Source organism: Cydia pomonella, chromosome 1 (genome assembly GCF_033807575.1).
Source record: "Cydia pomonella isolate Wapato2018A chromosome 1, ilCydPomo1, whole genome shotgun sequence".
In the NCBI taxonomy this organism is placed as follows: Eukaryota; Metazoa; Arthropoda; class Insecta; order Lepidoptera; family Tortricidae; genus Cydia; species Cydia pomonella.
Window position 1 is genome coordinate 8,597,832 of NC_084703.1, and position 24,624 is coordinate 8,622,455.

At 34.0% G+C, this 24,624-nt stretch overlaps 1 protein-coding gene across 1 annotated transcript in view; it reads right to left on the reverse strand.

The window, feature by feature from the left end:
- Window positions 1-1,890: 1,890 nt before the first annotated feature.
- The window catches only part of LOC133529861 (uncharacterized), a 141,549-nt gene continuing 118,815 nt past the window's right edge, over window positions 1,891-24,624 (reverse strand). Inside the window, exon 11 of the mRNA XM_061867807.1 lies at window positions 1,891-18,948. Within this exon, the coding sequence (XP_061723791.1) occupies window positions 18,884-18,948 (65 nt within the window). The 3' untranslated portion in view covers window positions 1,891-18,883. The remainder of the gene's footprint in view (window positions 18,949-24,624) is intronic.

The following is a 24,624-nucleotide window of genomic DNA, read 5'->3' on the forward strand; positions in this document are numbered from 1 at the left end:
GTGAGGCTTTTAAAAGGTATATAATGTTTTTGCGAGTCTTGGACGTTGATTAATTATAACTACGGCGCAAAAGCTTGTCGCAGAAACAGAATACTGTCAAGTATAACCAGAATCTTGGACTAATAAACAGCAAAACTTACGTCAATTATTATTTACAGTACATATGGGGCTACTTTATAGCACTAGTGCGAGAAGTAGCATATTACGTTACTGTGTCGAACATTTAAAGGGCCATATGTACTGTAAAACGTTGTACGATACATGTGCGAATAGGTAATTCGCAACTCGTGTCGATTTAAAACACTCCCTTCGGTCGTGTTTTAATTTATCGCCACTCGTTTCGAATTTCCTATTTTTCGCACTTGTATCGTAATGTACTGTTTTAGATTGTAGCTCGGTAAAGTTTTAGTTATTACTGCCTTATTAAAAAAATAACGGGTTGCTCTCTGGGAATGGCGGCCGAAGTGAAAACTTGAATTTTAACGTTGTGTATTTTTGATATTTTGGAATGGTTAGGGAATAATTTTGCACGAATATCTTTAATTATCAGTATAAAAGTACTATCATTTATGTGGTAAAATACAATATTCATTTATTGCGCTATCGTACACAAACATGACAAATTATATTACATTAAAAAATTTACACTTCAGAACTATTACAATTATTTAACATTAAAAAGTTTAACTCTCAGAAAAATCAACTTCTATCCATGATTTCAACCCTTCTACTCTACTGGCTTCAATGACATTGTAAAAGTTTTTCGATCAGGTCACGTGTCCGTCTTACGAATTTTTAATCTGTCGAATCTGTCGGTCACGTGACCTGTCGCGAGTTTAAAAAAAATCCCCATCACAAAAAGTGCACAGCGTCGCTAAAGAAATTTTCACTTCAAAAATACATTTTATTTAAGAACTACGTATGTACATAACATAACTCTAAAACTGGTCGCTGCTTGTAACGCTTGCTTTGATTTGCTTGCACATCTCAAGTTTTGACTTTGAGACCACTTAGCTCGTGTGCATTTAGTCAGTCTAACACATACACTGCCGGCAAATCGCTAGGCGGGTTCTCTGTTCGTAGGCGGTTTTCACTATCTACAGATTTTTCTCGTGTTATCGGCATCTACGCCGTTAACGTGTTACATTAAAAGCTGACCATGCGTTTAATGTAACTCTGTGCCTGTGACGTCAGTCAGAATGGCCTTACTTAATTAAAATGAAGAAAACCTTACCATATTTTTGTACCTAATTTGTTTTATTTAGTTCCTCCATTGAAAAAAAAATTGACTGTCACGTCACAAGCAGAGAGTTACAATAAACGCATGGTCAGCTTTTAATTTAACTTTGAAATCACTAATAAATAGGGTCATATTAAAATTGAATATGAAGGTACATAAGAGGTAGAAAAATTTGGCTTTTATAGAATTTATCAATAATCGCGGGATCAAAGCGTAATAAAGTACGGGTGCACTGTTCTTTGCTGATAACTTTAAGTACTGTGAGACTTTTTTTAATGGACGTACTAAATAGTACAAATTAGGTACATAAATATGGTAAGCTTTTTTTTATTTAGGTACACCCGCCATTCTGACTCTCACACCTGTGACAGCGGTCAAACCGATTAGTAGGTAAGGTTAATTCGGTTTTAAATTGTACTGTTATTGATTTAATTATAATTATACAGTGAATATCACTATATACATTTTTCTCTAAAGGAAAAAAAATGATGAGTGTTGCTAGCAGTGAATATGAATACAATGTAGCTAATATAACGGTTTTAGTATTTAATTACTTACACGGAAAAATAAATTTTGAATGTAACAAACTTTTGACACTATATTACCAACCAAGTATGTAGGTATACTTAACTAAATAATTAGAGGGACACTTTCAGTTATGGTTTTAATAATACAAATTAACAACAGACAAATTGATAATACAGAAATACAACATTATGAAGCACATATTGGCATTTTTATTTTTTTAACACCATACCCATGTGTATCTACTTAGATAAAATAACTAAAAGGTATTGTCGATTATACTATTAGATAATGTCATATGAGAATTTCTTAGTTACATGTATATTTACGAATCGCATACCAATTAACCAATTTACAGTTGAATTCCAGTTATAATATGGGGTGTTGAGAATAGAGAACCACTTACACTTACAGAGTCAGACAATTTTAAACTTCTATAAAATTATAACATTTACTTAACACTTACAACGTCTGGGCTATAAAAATCGCTGCCAACTCCGCTTGGTCTGACTCTAACAAAGTGATTTTAGTTATTTATTGAATGTCGCGTATGTAAGGCCCGTGTTTTTGATAATACACTAGTTCACTGCGGTCGGGGGTCGCAAGACCGCATGTAAGGTATTGTTAATATGAAGATTCTCTGAAAGCTCTGTACTGGTTATCTGGTATGCGAAAATTATAAATTATTTAACTGCCATTGAATGATTGAATATGGATACCAAACAACAATATGTACGAGTAAATTCAGATAATAAATTATTTTATCATTAAGTATTATTGAATCCGAGCTTTACTTTAAAATGGCATTCGTTCCAGTAGTGTTTTATTTACACATTATACATACCTTCATGAAATTATATTCCTTAACAGCATCAAAAATAACAATAGCTACACCAAAAATAATAATTCGAGTTTTTGGACCATAGTTGACTGGTTGGACTTTGGCTAGGTTAGGTTAGGTTAGGTTAGGTTTGGTTAGGTAGGTTTGGTTTGGAGGTTTAATTGTACATTTATTCGATCATGTGAAATGAGTAGCTTAATACAATAGTTATAAGAAAATAAGAAATTGAGACTGGATACTTTTCATAGGTACACAATGTAACTGTGTTGTGTAACTATAATAAGAATAGTTTTAGGTATCAAAGGTGGTGTCTTATCTGGTCAAATATATTTTATCTAAAATTGTAATAACATTATTGAAAAACATAAGCAGGTATTCGTATTATTATTCCGGTAACTACAAGGGAACATTCGATAGACCTCTGCTTTTTTTTAATTTCTTTAGGCTCATACTTCTTTGAAAATAATAAAAAATATGTCAACGAGAAGAGTATTTTTTCTCCTAAATTTATATTGTTTAATTAATTAAACTTATTCATATTACAAATCCGAGTAGGGTACAATTTCAGGAAAAAATGTATTTGGCCACATAAAACAATCGTCGCCGTACTTATATCATTTGTATACATTTTGGCGATCGTACATTTTAGCAACTAACACGTTTTATATATAAAAGATTACTCATAGTATTTTCCATAGAATTTATAGATATATTGTTAAGTATTTGTACAAAAGAGCCAGTCGATTTAATCATTATACTATTACTTACATATGTAGGATTAGGTACACACATTAGAAACATTGGTCTCAGATAACTAGGTAAACAATGCTTAAAGTAATTGATGATCATGAAAACAAAATCTTAAGTATTTTTGTTTGGTAAGGTTCTGTGGCACGGTACTCAATAGGTACAAAAAAACAGCAATGGCAATGGTGGTGACACCCTAAATATATTATCGGTGTAACATTTGTGATTCACTTAAATATTATACAACGTAGTTTAACATAATTTTCGTATTTCTATAATTATTAAAACACGTCAACTCATCTCTATAAAATGAAGTATTTGCTATCAGCATGACTTACTGTCAAAAATACTTGAGGTTGCGTTTGACATACATATGGAGTCGCGCGATGCATCTCCAGTTATGCGCAGCGGTAAGCACTCCATTTCAATAGTACATTTCGATGCTAGTGCGGAAAGTATGTCATTACTTCACGAGTACCGAGATATGGCAAGGCTTGGGACGAGTGAAGAATGAAATTTCCGCACGTGTATCGAACGACGTTTTTAAATACAGTTGCAAAAAAATATGAAAAACAACAAGTACTTTTTTATGCATGTTCTATAAGACAGAAACAATTGTAAATATAAAATATTATACTATTATTACCTAAGTACCGTTATTTACGATTATTTGTGTATCGTATATTTAAATTGTATGAAAAAAATATCGAATGTTGCCTTTGGAAACATAAAACATTCTTGCAGTAAGAAAAAACGCCTCTGCATTGTCAGGCGTTTCGGCAGCTATTCCGTTCCATTCAGACAACTTGTTAAGAACAGTTTTTCAATATTCAATATTAAAAAATAAACGTGTTATGATGATGAAGAGGTAAGTAATAAAATATGAAATACACATATATTTATTATTCTTACATTAGCAGTAGGCTTTTATGTTGATTACGACTTTTATAGGAAACTAACATTAACACTCATCAATAAGTAGTCATGAATTGGAACAGGTGGAAAAGTAAAAAGCACTAGTTCGCAAAATCCAACTTTCCGCTAAACAGCTACGTAAAGTAGCACTTTTTGAGCAACTGTATTAAAATATATTTTACAGTACATATGGTGCTACTTTACCGCACTAGTGCGAAAATTAGCATATTACGTTGCTGTGTCGAACATTTAAAGGGCTATATGTACTGTAAAACGTTGTACGATACATGTGCGAATAGGTAATTCGCAACTCGTGTTCATTTAAAACACTCCCTTCGGTCGTGTTTTAATTTATCGCCACTCGTTTCGAATTTCCTATTTTTCACACTTGTATCGTAATGTACTATTACAGTAGGTACATATGGTGCTACTTTTCCGCACTAGTGCGTAAATTAGCGCAGTATGTAACTATGTCGAAAATTTAAAGGTTCATCATATGTATTGTAAAACGTTGTACGATACATGTGTGAATAGGTAATTCGCGGCGAATTTTTCGCACTTGTATCGCAAATAACTATTTTACCTTGTAACAAATACATGTTTTGTTTAGTATTTATCAGCATTTTATATGAAACTGATGTTTATCTGACTTGTACGGTCACGTCTGAAAATATATATACGGGATAAGTGCATACAATACCTTAATATATGGGTAAATAAGATCATGTATACATATTTTTGGCACTTTGTTCGTATCAATATTTTTAGAGGTGATTGTACCTACCTTATTGTTGGTTACGAAAACAAACGAAGCAATAAAGAGTCTATACAATGAAATACATATTGATTCACTTTAATCATTTGAGCTAAAACGAAAGAATACCCATATTATATGAATATGACTGTGTTGAGCTCTCCAGGGTCCAGGTGACTCAATAGGACTCTGTAGCGCAATCAGCAAGCAGGAATAAATCAGTATTGGAGCTGGAAATAGGATACAGCCGGATCACCTATTTAATTCACTGATATTATTATTATTAGTATTCGTCGAATACTGGGGCCCATTTTCGAACGGTATAAATTAAACTAATATTACCTACTATTAGTTTACAAACTGTCAAATCGTATGTATGTACATGACAACACACGAATAATATTAGCCTAATATGGTTCGAGAAATGGGCCCCTGGTGTTCCGTCAGAAAGGTTCCAAAATTGCAAATGATTTTGAACCACATCATGAAAACAATTCGGGAATTTCTCATATTGTGTATCTACGGGAATCGAAATTTTCTATTTCCAAATCCAAAGTTTCCTCGGTTTCCTGTGAAGCTATCCTGTAATTTCCGAGGTAGTTTTAACTTTTTGGAAACTAGCCGCTACTTGCATATCTGTAAATACAGGCGATCCAGTCAAATGATCTTGGTGAATGGGTATCATTATCCTGTCTTACTTTAACATCAATTTATAAAATGATTTGTTTTTGTTTTACAATTTGCATTTTTAAAACTAATAAATATTTTAATTAACTAAGAAACAAGTCAATAAATTCTTTAGATAAAATTTCTACTTCGTTCTACTATAACGAATTTTGGTTTCAACACATACTTCCATAAAAGTACATTTTTTTATCGATACTAAAGCTATATTTAATATTCTATATACATTTTATTATTTGCTTACACAAACTTGAATAGCTTCGCTTTACCCTGTCCGTGAGATACTCTTTGTGGCCATGTCATCATTAAACACTTGGTATCAGATACTAAGTCTTTGGTATTTTTGAATTATTAAAATAAGAACGCATAGAACGCACAGGCGCTTCTAATGATACCTTCTATGAACTACGTTATTAACTTATTGCGTGGTGCATTGAAGAGTGGCATTCGTCAGATCTATACCTATACGGTTACGCTATCACGAGCTTGACGCTGACCTGGCACTGAAATATTGGCGAGCGTGTGCGTAACTTACTTTCTATGCATCTCGCTCGCACTAATATGCCAGTACGAGCGAGATGAATAGAAAGTAAGTTACACAGACGTTAGCGAATGTCAAGTTCGTACTTGATGCCAAATAAGCGCGTTTTTATTGACGATGGCGATGGCTTAAAAACCGTTGAGAAGAGACTGATTGTTTAAGTTATGATTCTGGAGATAGATTAAGCGGGAAATGGAAAATTACAGTTGGTTTCTTCAAATAATCGCCTTTCGTATGAAATAATAATAAGCTAAATATTTTCCGCCTCATGATTTTACTTTAAAGAAATGTAAAGTTTTTTCAGTGATAGGTATTGAAATATTGTAAAGTGTAGTTATAAAGTTTAAAAATTTACTATGTAACTGACATTATTAAGAGCTACTTTGTGGAAATCAGACGGAATTATTAGAACTTGCAACAATAAAGTTAAGTACATATTTAGTCGCAATAAGATACAGAATGTACTACTGTATCTTGTTGCTCAGTTCCAAATATATCATATTTAATAATGAATTAAACTGTAGCTAATTAAAATTTTACACTAGAACAGTCGCGCCCTAGTTTGAAACGCATTTAGTCGCTTTGGGGTCCACTGGACCCAGTCATTTAAATAACCATAAAATGAAAGCTCTTTAAAGACAATGGTTATACACATAATATTCCTTAAATTAGATTATTAGAGCATTCATGAAATAATAATCAACAGTTTTAATTAGCGCATATTCGCAAAATATTCAAATCTAAATCTATACTTATCATTTTACTCATTAGATGAATATATGAATGAAGAAGAATTTGACGTGATTATTAAAATGGGTAACTTATTATTATTATTAATGTTGTTGATATATAAAAATAGACATAAGATGTAAATAATTAATGTAAATTGACATGTAACTTGCGTTATGAATTGAAATAGAAATATAAGTGACATTTTTAACTATTTTTTAGCGCGTTCAAATGTAATGTAAATAACCTTCAGAGATCTTTATTTCCCTTTTTATAAACTAGATTTTCTTAACCTACTAGAATTGTTTCATCAAAAATGGCTAAAATTTTACATACGTCTAACAGACTCATAGACACTTCAGACGTCCGTTGCTCGTGAATGTGACACCCTGACAGACAAAAAAAATGACGAATCGACGCGACGAACTTTCACTTGAAGGTACTAAAAACGACATCGTCGTTCAATACCTAACGAGCAAGTTAGCGTTAATAAAGGTCCAGCAGACCTATTAGCGACTGTTCTAGTGTTAAGTGAAGTGTACTTTGCTTCTTTGGTGTCTGTGGATTAGCAAGTCCGTAGTAGCCGTAACATTGCAATTAAAAGACAGTCAATTTTTATTTATTTAAATGCATTATCTGAAGGTCACTCACAAGGTTTCCCGACGATATGGTGGTAATGGCTGAGACCATTAAGGACCTAAGTACAATGCTCGAAGACCTCAGCAGAGTTTCCAAATCGAGGTTCCAAAATGAGCCAGTTTTGACTTATGCATAAGAAGGCTCAAAGTCACTCAAAGAACAATAGCTATTCTGCAGAAAAGATGAGATCCGCAGGAGAACCAAGGTAACCGACATAGTCTTCAGAATCGCTAAACATAAGTAGCAGTGGGCGGGGCATATTGTTCGAAGAACTGACGGCTCACGGCCGCTGGGGTAGAAAGGTTCTCGAGTGGCGATCGCGTACTGGAAGACGATCACGACGATCTGGTGAAGGTCGTCGGAAACCGCTGGATGCGGAGAGCGCAGGAACGGACGTTGTGGAGATTCTTGGGGGATTCCTTCATCTAGAACTGGACGTCTTTTGGCTGATGATGATTAACCTTTTGACCGCCGTAGTCTGATATATCAGACAATCAATACCCAGCTCGTGTCGCCGCAGTCTGATAAATAAGACAATTTTTTTCATGTTTTTCTCAAGACATTCTTTACTTTAATAAAGTTTACTTTGGTTCTTTGCATAAGTAAGTCGCAGTAATTGTTAATTAAGTAACAGTGAGACTGATCTGTTGATTTTATTATATTTTCTAGTTGAAAATAAACTTTAATTATACCATTAGATTATGTATGATTTTACCCCAAGTCTCGTAGCCAAAGTCTTATTTAAAAGACACCAGTGATGTGACGATGATTGGTATTGAAATATCTACGTTGACTTTCTCATTCGATGTTTAGATTTACGACGTAAGATTTATGCATGCGACTGACCTTACTTAGCTAACCTATTTTATTTTATCACTTCGATATGTTCTTATAAATATATGACGTAAGTTGTCTATTATTCTACAATGTCATCCGCTGAAGAATTAATTAGAATTTTAGTATTTTATTTTAATTTTTTTAAACCTAAAAAATTATAATTTAAGAATTTTAATTTTTATCCATAGGTAACCGTAAAAAACTGTCTACCTTAAACACAAGAGGATAGAAAGAGCTTAGACGCTTGTAAATTGTAATTTGTAGCTTTATAAAACGCGACCCTGGTTGATTGTTACCAATAATCCTGACCTACCGGTCTGATGCGGTTTGGCGTCACCTACTATATTGTCTATACATATAATATTTTATAGATCCATGAATGATAGATTTGGTAGACACTTTTTCCATGACTGAATCTGTCATAAAAATAATCTGCCGTAACCAGAATCTGTCCTTAACTGAATCAAGTTACCCAATGACTTAAGTAGCCACACCAAGTGTTGATACATTCGCTTCATACGCAATTGCCATGCAGAGACTCCTTCTACAGTTCTAGGTGCACGTTCAGCGTCCAGAAACTTGACTCTAGCAACACGACATGCCATGATGGCCTCGCAGTAAATGATCGAGTACCTAATCCTTGTCATTGTGATCCCGATCCAAGCAGTTCCACTTTACCATTTTACTCTTTGGACATTTTGATTCCATGGATGTTTTGACCCTTGGACATTTTGACACTTGGACATATTGAGTCCTTGGACGTTTTCAAAGTTGAACTTAGAAATAAATATATTTGAATTGTACTAGTGCCTACCTTCCAGGGTTTCGTGAAGTCGGTTTTTTTCATCGATGATAGATATTTGAATCGATAAATAAGGCGAGACTCTGTTATCGTGGTTCATCGGTAATCCCTACTAAGTTATTATATTCCGCAATAATAATCAATACAGACTACGCCGTCGTCTTAAAAATGAGACCGCATGTGACGTCAAAGATATAACTTAGAAAATTTTAGTGGTGTAGATTACTCGATATTTCAAAGTTATGTTAGGTCAACAAAATATATAAGAAGGTACTGTTTAGTAGTTTTAAAACTTCGAATACTATAATAATATTGAGTTTACAATATTTATTTATCAAAAGAATTGTGTTACTGTGTAAAATTTTATAATTTATTATGCCAAACAACGTTGAAATTTTCAGATTCGATACGTTTCTAATGTGATCAATCCTCTCCCTACTAGTGTCAACTTATCAACGAAAATACAATGAAGCCTTCGCCAATGTCTGAAATAGTAGACCGCTCATGACGTCACAGATACGAAATAAAAAATAATAGTGATGTAGCAAAGTCCATCAATAAATTTGCATAGCTGGTAAAATTCACAGATTCAATCCATTAATAAAGGGACGAAACCATAAAAAAGACATTGGTAAACGTGATTTAATTATTATAATATTTTTTTTTAATGATAAGGTGGTAAAAAATGAAGTTAATCACTGTAAACTATAAACAATAAAATATTTTATCGTAAGTTATGTGGCAAGCACTACACAGTTTGTTATTACTTAGTATAGGCGGCGACACGGGCAAGTTCGATGACATCCTAAGCGGCGTTCAAAAGGTTAATATCTTGAGCGTTGAAATAATTAAGAGAACTTCAAAGGTCTTTAATGTATTCAGGAATACACCCTTAAAATTCTTCCAGCGACTAAGGAAGGACTGCTTAAAGGTAGGTAATTGGAAATAATTATTTATTTACCAATATCAAACATGCTTTGCACACGTTAATATTAAAAGTTACTATAATCTTTTAAGAAATTGGAGATTACAGTCGACTGGATATTGTAAGTAAATTTTCTGGCTCCATCTCATTTTAAGGTGAATACAATATATAACTTCGTAACACTTAGGGCTGTAGCCCTTTTTGTTTCATTCGCTTCTTCGTGGTTTCAACATTAAATCCTTGAATTTCTTGATTTTTAATAAAAACACAACAATCATTGCATAACAAATAACTAGTAGGCATCATAATGCCCTTATTATTATTTTGTACAATTTTCTTGTTATTCAAAGTCTCTACATAATATTTTATGTAATACATGTTAAAGCATTAATAAATGTGGGTTTCTAGCGGAACGACTGTGAAATATGAGTCTCCGTGGCAAGGGAACTTCAGACTAATTTCAAGCCACATCGCACCCGGGTTCCTCCGCGCCTCCTTATTATAATAATAATTGCCGCATAAATAAATTATGTACTGTTTGCTTCATTTTGTCTTTCGTTCCATTGGACACTGATGGAGGGTTTATTTAATTTCGCACAATTTTCACACGGCGGATACGATTGCATGAGGAAGGTCAGATGATAACTAGATAGGTGGTTTATTTGCGGACAGACGAAGGAAGGATAATTTTTAATAAGGTAGTAATATTATGTCCTGCATCTAACTATTATTTATAGTGCTTACAATCGATGCGCATGTTTTTTTGATACGCTTTGTAGCCTAAACGGCTGAACAAAATTAAAATTCATTAGAATCGATTGACAGTGGAGTGTTTGTTACTGGATATAAAATTCATGTGATACGCAAGTTTTTCCGTTTTAGATATTTACATGTTTGTCTTTTATATGATAACTATGTTTAAGTACAGGTATGTTTAGTGGCATAGGTATTTTTGGTGGCAAACTTCTAACATAATTACTATCCACATTTTTTTTATAGGTACATAGGCCTTTCATTGCAACGTAACGTATTACTAAGAAACAAATTAATAATAGTTCAATGTAAGAACAGCCCGAAAACTAATAATAGTAATAATAAGTCGGCCAATATTAACAATTGATAAATCTGTCTATCCTCCTAGTGTGTGGGAGTTATCAGACTTAATATAATATATATTTTTGCTCTTGATATTCTTTTTATATATAGGTCAAGTGGGCGTGAGCGATTTCCGATATGGTCCTACGCAAAATTTGATTAAACCGGAGTGACTCCTGAAGTTTATTTTTAAACGCAACAGACCAGGGACCCATTTCTCGAAAATATTATTGCGGTCGTCGTGGGAACCCATACAATGTGTAGACTAATACTGTTTTTATAACGGTATACGCAATCGTATGTTTCTTGAATCATCAAATCGTATCAGCTATGAAGTCACGGGCGGCAAAATGAAATAAACATTGGGTATTAAAGAAACGTCAAAGGCCCGCTTTCGGACCGCGGGGAGCAAGTTATGTTTCAAATGCCTATTATGTTTCTGCAATTGGCGATCGTCATTTGTTGAGAGTCATACCTAAGTATAACTTTACTCGTAAGTTCTCAAATAAAAACATTTCCGTAGGATGAGCTATGAGTTAAATGGGTGATGGTTGTACCGAAAAAAACTGTGTTTGTGAAAAAAATGATGCGATTGAGAACAAACTAAGGATTTTTGAATAACTACAGTAAGCGACTTTCAATTTAGATAATTGTCATTTTTTATATTTATTATTTGTGCTGTAGGAGTGATAAGCAGCTCCTTCTTAACGCACTCAGCGGCAGCTTATTACGGACCAGTTTTTCATATTTACCAGCATCCCATCACCTGCTGGAATTGTTAATGTTTTTTTGGCTGTTTCATTCTTCTCTTTTAATACACTTTTGATTAGATCCTAATAATAGTTGCGAGAACGGCTCTGCATGATGTTTAGAGCTCTTACTCTATTCTATGTCAACTGCCAAATGCGATTTTTGTACGAGGGAAATTGTATGATTTCCGACTTGGCCTAGAATTAAGTACTAACACACATATTCTATAACTTTAGATATCCTAACTTTCGTACGAAAAACTGAACTGATTTTCATCGTAGTTAGTTGCACTTTAGCCGCATATGTAGATATACCTGTCATAATTATCGTAAAAACTGGAGTAGTCCAGTTTTTACGATAATTATGACAGGTATGCTTCGTTTTCGCAAATTCCATTAACAATCTTCGTGATGGCCCCAGGGTCACTTGTTCCTAGAGATTTATCGCTTCGAAGCTTCTGTTCAAGAGACTACTAAATTAGTTTTTATTATGAAATGCACGAATTTTCGAGGTAATTTTAAGTGTTTCGAAATGAGGCATGAAGGATTTTTTGGCATATTTTCTTGCTATTTGGAAAAGATAAATTTTTAGTGATCTTTTCTATTTACCGGTGTAAAGTCGAACAACGTAAAACCGGAATTATTTATATTGGAGTATAGAATGTAATAATAAGACTTTTTATTGCGGTAAGAAAGCCGTAAACATCTTACTTAGAAACAAAATGACAGCGGCGTGAAATTTAATGTTTTTTTCGGTACAGGCCTTAACGTTATGCGTCTTTCCTGTGGACAACATAAAATAGGCATGTTAAATCCACCTACTTCTTGAAAGCTGTATCATAAAAGCCTATATAGAATAATGTACTTATCTCTGTAGTGGCCAGATTTATCATTTGATCTTTTCATGACGTCGCAATCATTTCATGAAGTAAACAATACTAAAATGGCATTTCATGAAATGATCATAATCTATGATCTGGCCACGACATATCGAAGTCGTTAACTTTTAAGTTAAGTTCCACAGAAAAGATGCTGGTTTTCCCAAACGTTTTTGTCCCAACTATGTATGTAAATCATCCAGAAGTATTACTAATGTGCTTATAGTTGCCTACTGTACTAACTTTTGGCCGAACATTGTTCCTGCTCCCATTATAGGTTTTTAATGGTTACTGCAACAGAATTTAATTAATTGAAGCTGTTGTAATATTCACGTAATTTCCACTCATCCTGAATCAAAAAGCCTTATTAATAAGCCCTGGAGGGCAAATGAGGTCGACGGGGCTGTTCGTACTTTCTATCGAGCGAACTTTATGTAATCGTGTAGTCGTTAAGCAATGTCATCTGTTCGAAATGAAAATAAGAAACTAGAAATTACTTTAAATAACTTAAGGCGGTTTTCACATTGGATGCGGATCCTCACACAGTGTGCGAGCGGGACGTCGCTATCGCTATATTATATGTACGTTCATACTGTTCATAGCGATGTCTCGCTTACACACCGGAGCGGCGTAGGGATCCGCATCAGCGGCACAACCGCATAAGTGCTCTCTTGTATTTTACTCTTCCGAGCTAGCTTTTAGTAAAAAACGTGCTACGCCTTAACGCGTAAAGTGTTGAGCATTGGGTACCTATAGAGGCGTAATAAAATTTCAAAGTAAAGGAGATCATCGATTTTGCTTAGGCACTTGGGCGCAGAACAAACAGGAGCATTTTGGATTGTAACGAACGTTTTATTAATCGTCAGAATCTTTAGATTACGATGGTAAAAACAAAATTACGAAATAAAACCGGAATATGGAGAAATCCTGCAGTGAAAACATGAATCCGGAAAGAAAAACCTTTAAGCAGGTGCTACTATTCACACTCCATAAAATAAGTGCGGAATTTTTCATGTAATATAAAGTAATATTTTGATCTTATTTGTAGCACATTATTTCCTAATGAAAGTGAACATATTGTTAATTTGCCATTTGTAACACTTTTTTCAACAATAATAAGGTTTATTTAAGATTGGCCTTGGTTGCAAATATTTGACAGATTGGAAAAAGATTGATACGTATCATTATACTGAATACATTTACATCTCCAAACTTTAAACCAAAATTAAGAGAAAAGTAACTTTATTTAATTCTAAGTATTTTAAGTCGTTTGTGATTTAAACATAGGTACAAAAACTAGATAATGAAATAAGTGATACTGTTATATTTTTAATAGTATCGAAACGCACGTATGTCAACTATGAGACTATGACAGAGATAGTGGTAGTTAGTGTCGAACTAGAATACAGATTTGAAGTGTTGAAGTTTAGTGCAAAGATAATATACTCGTACCTATACCTTTTTAATAAAATAACCTCACGGTTTGTGTGAAGTTGAGCGTTATGTCAATGTTGATGAAGATGTTGACGACGGAAATCATTTTGTTGTTCAATATGTTAAATTACGGATATGAATAATATAATATCTTGTTATTATGTATTTCTAATTCCAATTTCATTTACACCAATATTATATATTTTTTCCGTAATAAAATGCCCATATAATTACTGTAATATTCTGTATTATATAGGCGATGGTTTTTCCTCCGGGCCCAAAATCGATGATGTCCTTTTATAGTCAGCAAAATTTAATGTCATATTTCGACACAGAACTAATCTTAGAATGACATATGACTATTTGACCCATACTCTTTCATTTGATATGTGTTGAATATCAAACGGTGTTGCCATTATTACAGTATAGACCAAAGGTGTATCGCTATCTATTCGAGCATACATTTTTCTTTATTTTTCGAACCGCGTGTTTTTTTCTTAAACTTTATTTATCTTATCAAGTATATAGTACACCGTGTTTTTTTGACTTCCGTTAATTTCAAGGGTGCATTCCTGAGCTTAAATTAAGTAACTTTCACAAAAACACCGGTATTCTAACTAACTCCATTTCGGAGATAACCAATAATCAATTTTTATCTTATAAGGCCATAACGAGCGTATATACTTGCCTTAGGGCTTGTTTACATATTGATTAGTGTTTAGGACGAGTTCATACAATTACTACTAAACGTAAGTAATTACCATCTCGGACGATCGGTGTTCGAAATGACATTGATATGTCTCAGTTTTCAATTGCTTGGTTGATTTAAATTTAATGCCCGTGTTACAACAACGCTATTAGCAACATTTTTTTTTTATAAAAAACAAAATAATCAAAAAAAATATGAAATAAGTTTTTTTGTAAATTTCCTATGCCATTTAGTTTCCTTAAATGTACTTACCGATACCCCGAAGTTAACGGAATTCAATAAAAACACGGTGTATAATGTGGCTTTCATTATAACGATTTCATGTAAAGTGTCTCGTGGATGCGGTGAATCGAAAAAAATATTCCTATTATTAAAATTTAGATTAATCAAGTCTTTTTAAAATAAAGTAACGACCTCCAAAATCAATAATGAAGTAGAAAGCCTCATCGAAATTCAGCGTGCAGGCACAAATTCGTAAATGAGAAAATAAAAACGCCTAATCAGAATTCTGGCCGGGCGGATTGAGCAATAAATATTAGCTCAGTCCTTGAGAGTAGAAAAAAGGACCTATGTGTTAATCAAACTCTTGCATACTTACGCTCTTGCCGCCTACGGTAGAGCGATCCTCATTTTATGGCCAATGTTCAAGTAGTCTTAGCGCACTAGCAAAAATATTAGAGATTATTAATTTAACGATGTTTGTCTCGGTGCTGAGTAATCGTTATTCTGAAGGTGTCTATTTAATTAATAAAACTACAGGAGTCGAAACAAAGCCTTGTCTTATCCATTTTTAAGGCTATAATCGCTTGCTCTGGGGCCCCTCTTTTATAGATAAGTAACCTGATTCAAAGTAACAAGTTCTAAATCGAATCCCCGGCAGTAAATCTTGCCAAACAAGTTGCCGACAAGCTTCCTTAAATCATGCGAATGTATTTGGCTCACGATATGAAAATATATATGGAATCGATGGGATATTATTACCTACAGAATCGCAATATGCCTGGAACGAAAATTCTATACACAATTTTTCTATTTTAGTTAAATATTCAGGGACGTTGAGATAAATTATAGGGACTCGGGCGTACATACATAATATACCGTAGTTATGCAGAAAAGAACCAACTCCATTTTTTTTACCGTAGTTATATGCAGAAAAGAACCAACTTCATTTTTTTATCAATGCAGAAACCAACCAAAGCCACTGAGTTATGGTGTAAGTCACTTTGTCAAAAATAAAAAGTTGGTCGCTTTCTACACAATTACGGTCCGTAATTGCGCTAGCGAAGAACAAAATAAACAAATAGTCACAATTTTTTTCAGATCCAAAAAGCTTATCAAAAAAAGATAATATGTTTCGACGAAAGATATATTTCAAGTGTTAAATATCTAAATAATACTTGATTAAATTTTTCGAGTGTGACTGCCTATTAACATGAGACACGGAAGACAGACGAGCCTTCCTTGATCACAGTTAGTGCAACCTGGCTGAAACATCGGATAAAAGGTAAAATTAAATATTTTTTCGTGTTAGACCCGTTAAGGACATTAAGTTTGTGTACTAAACGCGAGAGTTTAAAGTGTGATATGTACGATATTACTAATATGGTCAGTACCCCTAGTGTAAATTTTATCGACATCATAACGTGACGAACGCGTTTGCGTTAAGTCTCATTTTGTATAGGATTTTGAGTTTCCAAAACGTCCCGCTTGACGCGCTCTTTCTAAATCCAATACAAAATGAGACTAAACGCAAACGCGTACGTCACGTTTCAAAATCGAATTTATTTACACTAGGGATACTGGTAAATTACACTTAACATTTATTTATGTAATTATAAAACTCATGCATTTGCAACACACATCTGATCGGCTAAGAAATTTTTACAAGCCTCCACCAATTTTCGCATTGTCGCGGACGTTTTAGTTTTATGTATATGTATGTGGATAAATGTATTTCACCTTGTATATCTTATTGTTAGGATTGAAAGAGAAATCTCTTCATAACTGGGGCCTTTCAAACTCGATTTGGTATCTTATTCCTTTGAAAATAGGTACCTACATCTAACGTTGAACACGTATGAACAGAGTATGAGATTCATGAGGATTTATCAAATAGAAAGCAACCCACGGGGAATATCTTCATATTATTCACGTCTGTCGCGTTTCATTGAATTGATAAGTAAATAGGTAAGTCATACGTTTTTTGATAGACAATATGGTTTCTTATAACATGGATATATTAGACAATAGCTTCGTCAGCCAGTGAACCAAAGGTTAATACATCGAACAAAGGTTAGGATTTTATCAGTTAGGTATTGAGGTTTTGTTTTCCATAAGTTACAGCCAGAGTATTGTGATATGTCGTGTCTGTTTTGATATTCTTGTTTCTGGTAAACTCCAGCCTACCAAAATGCAAATAATAATAAAAATCATGATAATTTACGATGAGAAAATAGCGCGGATCAGGTAAAAAAAATTTAATGATCCGGTCAGAGTGTATTTTTACTAAAAATACACTCTGACCGGATCATTTTGTATACACCTCTTTAATTAATTTTTGTAGTAACCTATCTCACTTAAGCAAAAAGTCAAGGAGCAACAATCAGTTAATTAAGATTAGCACCTTTCGTACCAATTTCATGATAACTGCAATTTTATCTACCTATCCTTTTGTTGTGACCTGTATTGGTCAAATGTCCGATATATCCAAATCAAGCATTAATTCCTCCGTTAGGCAGTTTTGAATACTGATGAAAAGGGGTTTGGTTTTAATTTCCGTCGATAACTTTCTATAGAAAGGGAGATACATTGTTATAATGAATTTGTAACTGTTTTGACATACTTTCTAACATATAATTTTGGTTTGATATATAAAAATATGAAGGTAAAAATAATAAATATGCAAGGCATTCTGCACAAGCCAGTTGTGAAAGCGTTGGCCGTTCTGTCGATCTAACGGAAATAATGGAAATCCTAAGCGATCTTAGTGTAATAGGGGCGCCGAAGTTAACTTTACATAAATAAAGTTAGACAGATACATTATTACGCTCTTGATTATAAGGTTAGACCGACGTTTTTACCACTTTCTACCTGTGATTCTTGTCGCCTAGTTTAGGTACATAACGTAAATATGTAAGTAAATTTTATGTCAATTTGGCAAAAATCACGACCGCAACACCGCATCAATTTCAGGTAAATGTATTTATAATAGTAGAATTAGAATTTCACGTAAAAGTCGTATTAGACTATTAAGCATGTTTTCTATGTTGCATTGGATAAATTACATTCTATATATATATTGACTGTTGTTATTCTTGACAATGTTAAAATACCTAAACTAAAAAACACTGCACATCAGCCTTCGTCTCAATACTATCATATCATTTCAAAACTTTCAACTATCCTAATAGTCTTTCCCATTGCACATCGTATTTACATGCTTGTATAAAGTTGTTCTTTCAACCCTTAGCCATTTTCAATGTAGCAACCAAATTTCGCGAATACAGGTTTCGTAGCACAGTCCAAGTCGTTAGGTATTAAGGTAGACATCCGAGGGCTCGTTACTGTCTTAGTACATGTCATCGGGGAACATAAGTCATTGCCAAGAGAAGGGTGTTATCTACTATACATTAACATGTCGAGCACTAGGACATTTACCTTGGCTACATTTTTACCTTGCGGCGTAATGCTAAGGGTTGAGAAAACATGTATTTACAAGTAAGCTCAGGAAGGTGGGTTTACAAGAAGTCGTCGGCGGGCGGCACTCCGGCGGCAGACATCTTGCGGCGCTCCAGGCGCGCGCGCGACACCGGCCGGTGGAACTGCTCGCTGCGCCGGCGTCAGCGCTCCGGCGCGGGCGCTTCCGACTCCAGCTCCATCCACAGGGAGCTGATTACGCGTCCTTCTGCACAAAACAATACATTGTTACGTACAGTTATCAAACAACTCAGGTATCTATTTGAATTCGCAGGGCTATACATATGTATATTGGATAGCTGTCCATTAGAAATCAAATCAATGGTCACTTTCGCAAATACGTTAAACGCACCAACATACTCGTACATCTTTTCAGCTGATTGCGTTTCGCGGTCGGGTATCACATTGTTTTTATAGTTAAGTGGAGGTAACTACTTATAGAACCTATCATTAAATATTCACGTGACTATTTCCCTATAGGTATTATTGATATAAGTGGTGATCTACAGATGGTAAGTGTAATGATCTCAAGCACTTGGTGCGGCATATGAGTCGGTGGGTAATTGCTATGGGAAGGAAGACCGCCGAAAGTAAATAATGTTCTCTGAAATTTGTAACAGCTTCCGAAAATTCTGACTTTGGAAATTCCCCTTGGGAAATGTTCTTAAATTAACTTATACTTCCATATAACAAGTTTCTTAACTTGAGAAATTACTCATGTCTATGCCTCAAATTTGCAAGTTTTCGATGTATTTTAAAAGTACAAATAATATGATTCTGTCTCGGTTAACAAAAAGCACAAGATCATTTTTCTTTCTAAATCAAATAGTTATTTAACTTCTGTAGGCATTCATGTTCTCCGACTTTTAATAAGTAGATATACAAAGAAATATTTCATGTAATATTTTCTGTACGGTTCTGATCTGACCTACAGTTATACGCCACAAAAAAAATGAAAATTTTGAAAAAAGGTAAATCTATAAACCTAGTTTTTCATTGTGGCAATAACATACTAAAAAAATCATAGACAATGGAAAATATTTAGAAGTGGAAAAACGTTTTCTCTTTTTGTATGGACGATCACGTGGTATATATACTTCCCTATTAACATATCACTGAATTCTATCTTTATTATATTATTCAGAAAAGCTCTTATCTCAATACATTGTAATATATATATATATAATTGTTAGACTACTTGTTACTTTCTCATCACATTGTTTCAGTTATTATGTATTTTCCCTTATTTGTTCTAAAGTAGATAATTATTAATTTGGGTTTTTTGAAGAACAGTGCGTAAATGCATAAAGACAAATAAACATTGGTGCACCATAATAATACATGACAATCTGTAACGTTACATCAAATTTGTAAATAAACATAATTTTGTAAAATATACTAACACTCAATACCTGACCTACTACACCATTTTTAAAAATACGTATACTCGTACGATAAGTCAACCCGTATAGGATACATAATATCGGTGGCAAGACAAAAATTGAGACTTACCTATTTACTGTAGGAAAAAAAAACTTAGACGAATCCGTATTTGTTATTCCCATTAAAAATTGTAATTCTAGCCTACTTTTCGGGCGTAACTAATTCAACATGACGTTGATGCTAATTAATCTACAAAACTGAAGGTTGGTTGCCAGAATTAATAAAGCCATCTGAAAAACGTTGAGCTCGTTCTACTTCTCGAAACCCGACGTGACAGCACCGTAATTTATTTATTCAATAAAAAATAGACCCAGATCCGAACTGTATAGCTGCCATCTTTATTTTATTTATTTATTTATTTATTTTATTTTAGTATATGGAAAACCAACAGCGCTATATATATCTAGAACTTCCAATAGAATTACAGAGCCAATTACAGGTTCTCACTTATAAAAATACAATAAATTATAAAAAGTTTTTACCAATCTTAATTTACACATACAAGTTCCTACAGCATAAGAACAGATCTATATATATATATATGATTCATTTTTACAAAAAATAAATTAAAAAAAGAAAAAGTAGTTAAATCCTGTGAGTACATATTCAACAATGCACCGAGCCTTGTCCTGCGCCAGAATTATTGTCACCCATGAAGTGTCTGATTAATTTATTTTTTATTACTGCTATGCTATCATTATATATGTCGATATCACAATTTATAGAAACTTTATTTAAACTCATGCCTGCCCTGCATATGAAACTGTTTTTCCTATACCTAGTAGTAGCTTGGTAATTACTAATGGGACGAAAATGCCTTAGCCTCCTTGACGGAATATTAAAAGAGATCTTATTAAGCAAATTTGGACAATCTACATTACCTTTAATAATATTGACTAAGTACACTATATCTGCAATTTCACGGCGCTTAACAAGTGGGATCAAATGATGTTTCTTACACAGCTTAAGATAGTCGATAGAACTATAGTTGACTCGCATTTTATAACAAAGAAATTTTATAAATTTTGACTGTAATCTCTCAACCCTATCAACATAAATTTGATACTGAGGATTCCATATTTGAGATGCGTATTCTAGTTTGCTTCTCACGTAAGCGCAATACAAGATTTTCAGAGTTTTAGGATGGGTAAAACAAACTGAACTACGCATTATAAAACCAAGTGACCTGGAAGCTTTACCTACTATATTATCAATGTGTTCACTAAAAATAAGTTTGGAGTCATGAATAATACCTAAATCGCTCATGCTTCCAACTCGCTGAAGAATGTTACTTTTTAGTGAATATGGGGTACAAATGTTATTTAATTTACGAGAGAAGGTTACTGTAAAACATTTAGTGGGGTTCAAATCTAATTTGTTTATAATACAATAGGCATCCAGCCTTCTTAGATCAGATTGTAGTGCACATGCATCAGCCGGTGAGCTAATTTTAGCAAAAATTTTCATGTCATCAGCAAAGCTGAGCAACTTAGAGAACTGGAAGCAGCTACTTATGTCATTAACAAAGATGTTAAATAGAAGTGGGCCCAATAAAGACCCTTGGGGGACTCCACTTGGGATAGATACCCAGCTCGACATATAATTATTAATCACCACCGACTGGCACCGATTTTTTATGTACGACTTAAACCATCTTAAGAGATCCCCTCTAATACCAATCAAGTAAAGCTTAGATAATAGAATATCATGGTCAATACGATCGAAAGCTTTACTGTAATCTGTATAGATAACATCCACCTGATGACCATTGTCCATCGACTCAGAGATAAAGTCATTGAACAGAGCCAGGTTAGACACCGTGGACCTACGTTGTATGAAACCATGTTGAGTGTTATCTATACAATTTCTTAATGCTGACGAAATCTGCATGTGGACTATTCTTTCTAATACCTTGGCCAAGATACATAATTTAGAAATCGGTCTGTAATTGGAAACATCTGTTTTTGAACCTTTTTTTAAAACTAAAAAAAAAAAAAACTTTTTTAAAATGAAACTTTTATTTTTTCATAACAAATTATTTTCATTACAAATACCGATAGAAATAGGTAGTACTTCTAGGTAAAATTTTCTACGTACAGCACGACAAAAAACGGCCATAAGTTTCCATAAGTTTGGAACCGGCAGGTATTCAATGTTAAAAATAGAATCCCAATAATCCCATTTAATCGTCTATCAAATTTGGGCGCCCAAATAAAAGCTAGGTACCTACGTACGATCTGTATGACACACATCTATAGTGTACTCAATATTTAAAGTAGCGTATCATATTCGATATTTCATATGTTTTCCAATCGTAGGAAAGAAGAAAAGTTATCTTTCAAAGTGACGATAAAGAAGTCTATTTTGTTTGGCGTTCGTCATTAATTTCTAGTTTTATTTTAAATTTAAATACATTGTTTAAAAGTCTGATACAATATAAAACAACTTCATTAATCAAGTACTTATCCCATTTTATGTTAATAATATTGTTAAAATTCACTAATTTATTAGTGACGGAGTTAACAAAAGAGTTGACATGTTCAAGATAATTATATTAAGATTAATTAAGACAAACAGAAAACACATGGCGACTCCAAAGAAAATATTTACCGTCCTAATTGTGGAAAATGAAGTCTCCCGGCAAATTATCACGTACAACTCGTAAAAAGAAAAATACTACGTCTTTTGATCGCTGAAACGGACGCTTCAGTGGTTCCGCATTGGCGTCGTGGCTTAGGGGGAGCGCTCACAGACCAAAAAGAAACTAAAATGTACGATCCGACTTTTATTTTCCTGTTTCTAAAGTATCGAGTGCCAAAGAGGCTTCATTAAGTTTTGAAGTTGGTTTTTCTTGTTCATCCGATGTCAATTTGGAAGGAAAAGCAAAGCTATCATCTATTTTAAAAAAGATGTGGGGCCGAATGAAGAATATTGGACGATTACACCTACTGAACCTCTCATTAAATATTTTTGTAATGCAAGTATATATTTTAAGCTTTTTGTAAAACATAGTTTCGGGAAAAAAATGGAGTACGCGCAATGTAGACTCAGGCGATTAATCCGACTGTCGAATGGTTTCACGGTCTGTGAACACCATCCCTTACTCGTCCAACACCCGATACACGAAAAAGAAAAATCTACACGTTACCGAAGCGTGGATATCTATTTTGTATCGTAACGAAATATCGTACAATTTGCTAAAAGCCCACTTGGCGCGAAATCTCCGACACAACTTAAGGTCGCGCCATTCGTATAGTGATTTAAGCCCTTTTCGAAATTATTGATCCCAACTAATCTCCAATAGGGCCTAGTGTGAGTTAGTATATTAGTGTTATAGGTCGTTCTTAAAGTAAAGGGATGCTTTAATATTGGTATCAGAGGGGCAATTGTTTTAGTAATATTTTTAACGAAAGTATTCGAATCTGCCGCTCAACAGACCATGCACGTACCTAATCCAACACTAACTACCGAATTTTTCTCGGATAACAGCACCAAATAGGAAATTGAATTGTTTGTTCTCTCAGTGGACGTAGGGGGTGGGTACACCACAACAGGAAAACGTGTTTCATTCGAATCTATTGTTGTTTCGCAATGTAATGAGGCAAAGAAATGGCGATAATACGACGCAAAGCTGAGGGCTAATCTATTCTCACGTTTATTTCCTTTTTAGGGTTCCAAATCATGAACAACCCGAGCGTACAATATAATTGTATTATGTACTTTTCACTTGGCAGTAATTTGAAAATTCACTTGTCTGCCCCGATTTTCTGTGTGAAAAAACCGTTGTCTGCCCCGACATTCTGTATACACGACTGCCGGCCGCAGTGTGTTTTTCATACACAAAATAAGTTATTACTAATGTTTAACTGTACTAGTGGATAACGGCTATGTATGATGAGTCCTGATGGACATCAGCTGCCACTCAGTTGGTGGGTTGAGGAATGGCAGCCACCGTAACATGTAAAAAATCAATATAGTCATCAGACAGATAATAGACCGCGGGCCTGGAGCATGTAATTATCGTCAGTCATCGCCTCCCGTTTAATACTTTGTCAGTTTAGATGCCACCCCAGCTGACGGTCATTGCACCGCTATAGAACCGGATGACGGTTTTTATTTTATTTTAAATAGCATCTAAGCTATCATCTGATACAGTATCAATTGAGAGCCGATGACTGAAGAAAAATCTTTGTTTACATGTTCGTCAGCTGATGGTCTTTTCACCGCGATACAACCGGCTGACACTTTTTTCAAGCAAACTATCACCTGACAAAGAATCAACCGGGAGGCGATGGCTGACGATAGATAATTTTATGGCGGTCTATTATCTGTCTAAAGTAAAAGACACTCGTCAAAAGTCAGTGGATTGTTTGTACAGAATGTGTTAACAAATAATAATAAAAGGATGACCTTCAGATATCATGATTTTTTCGAGGATTTG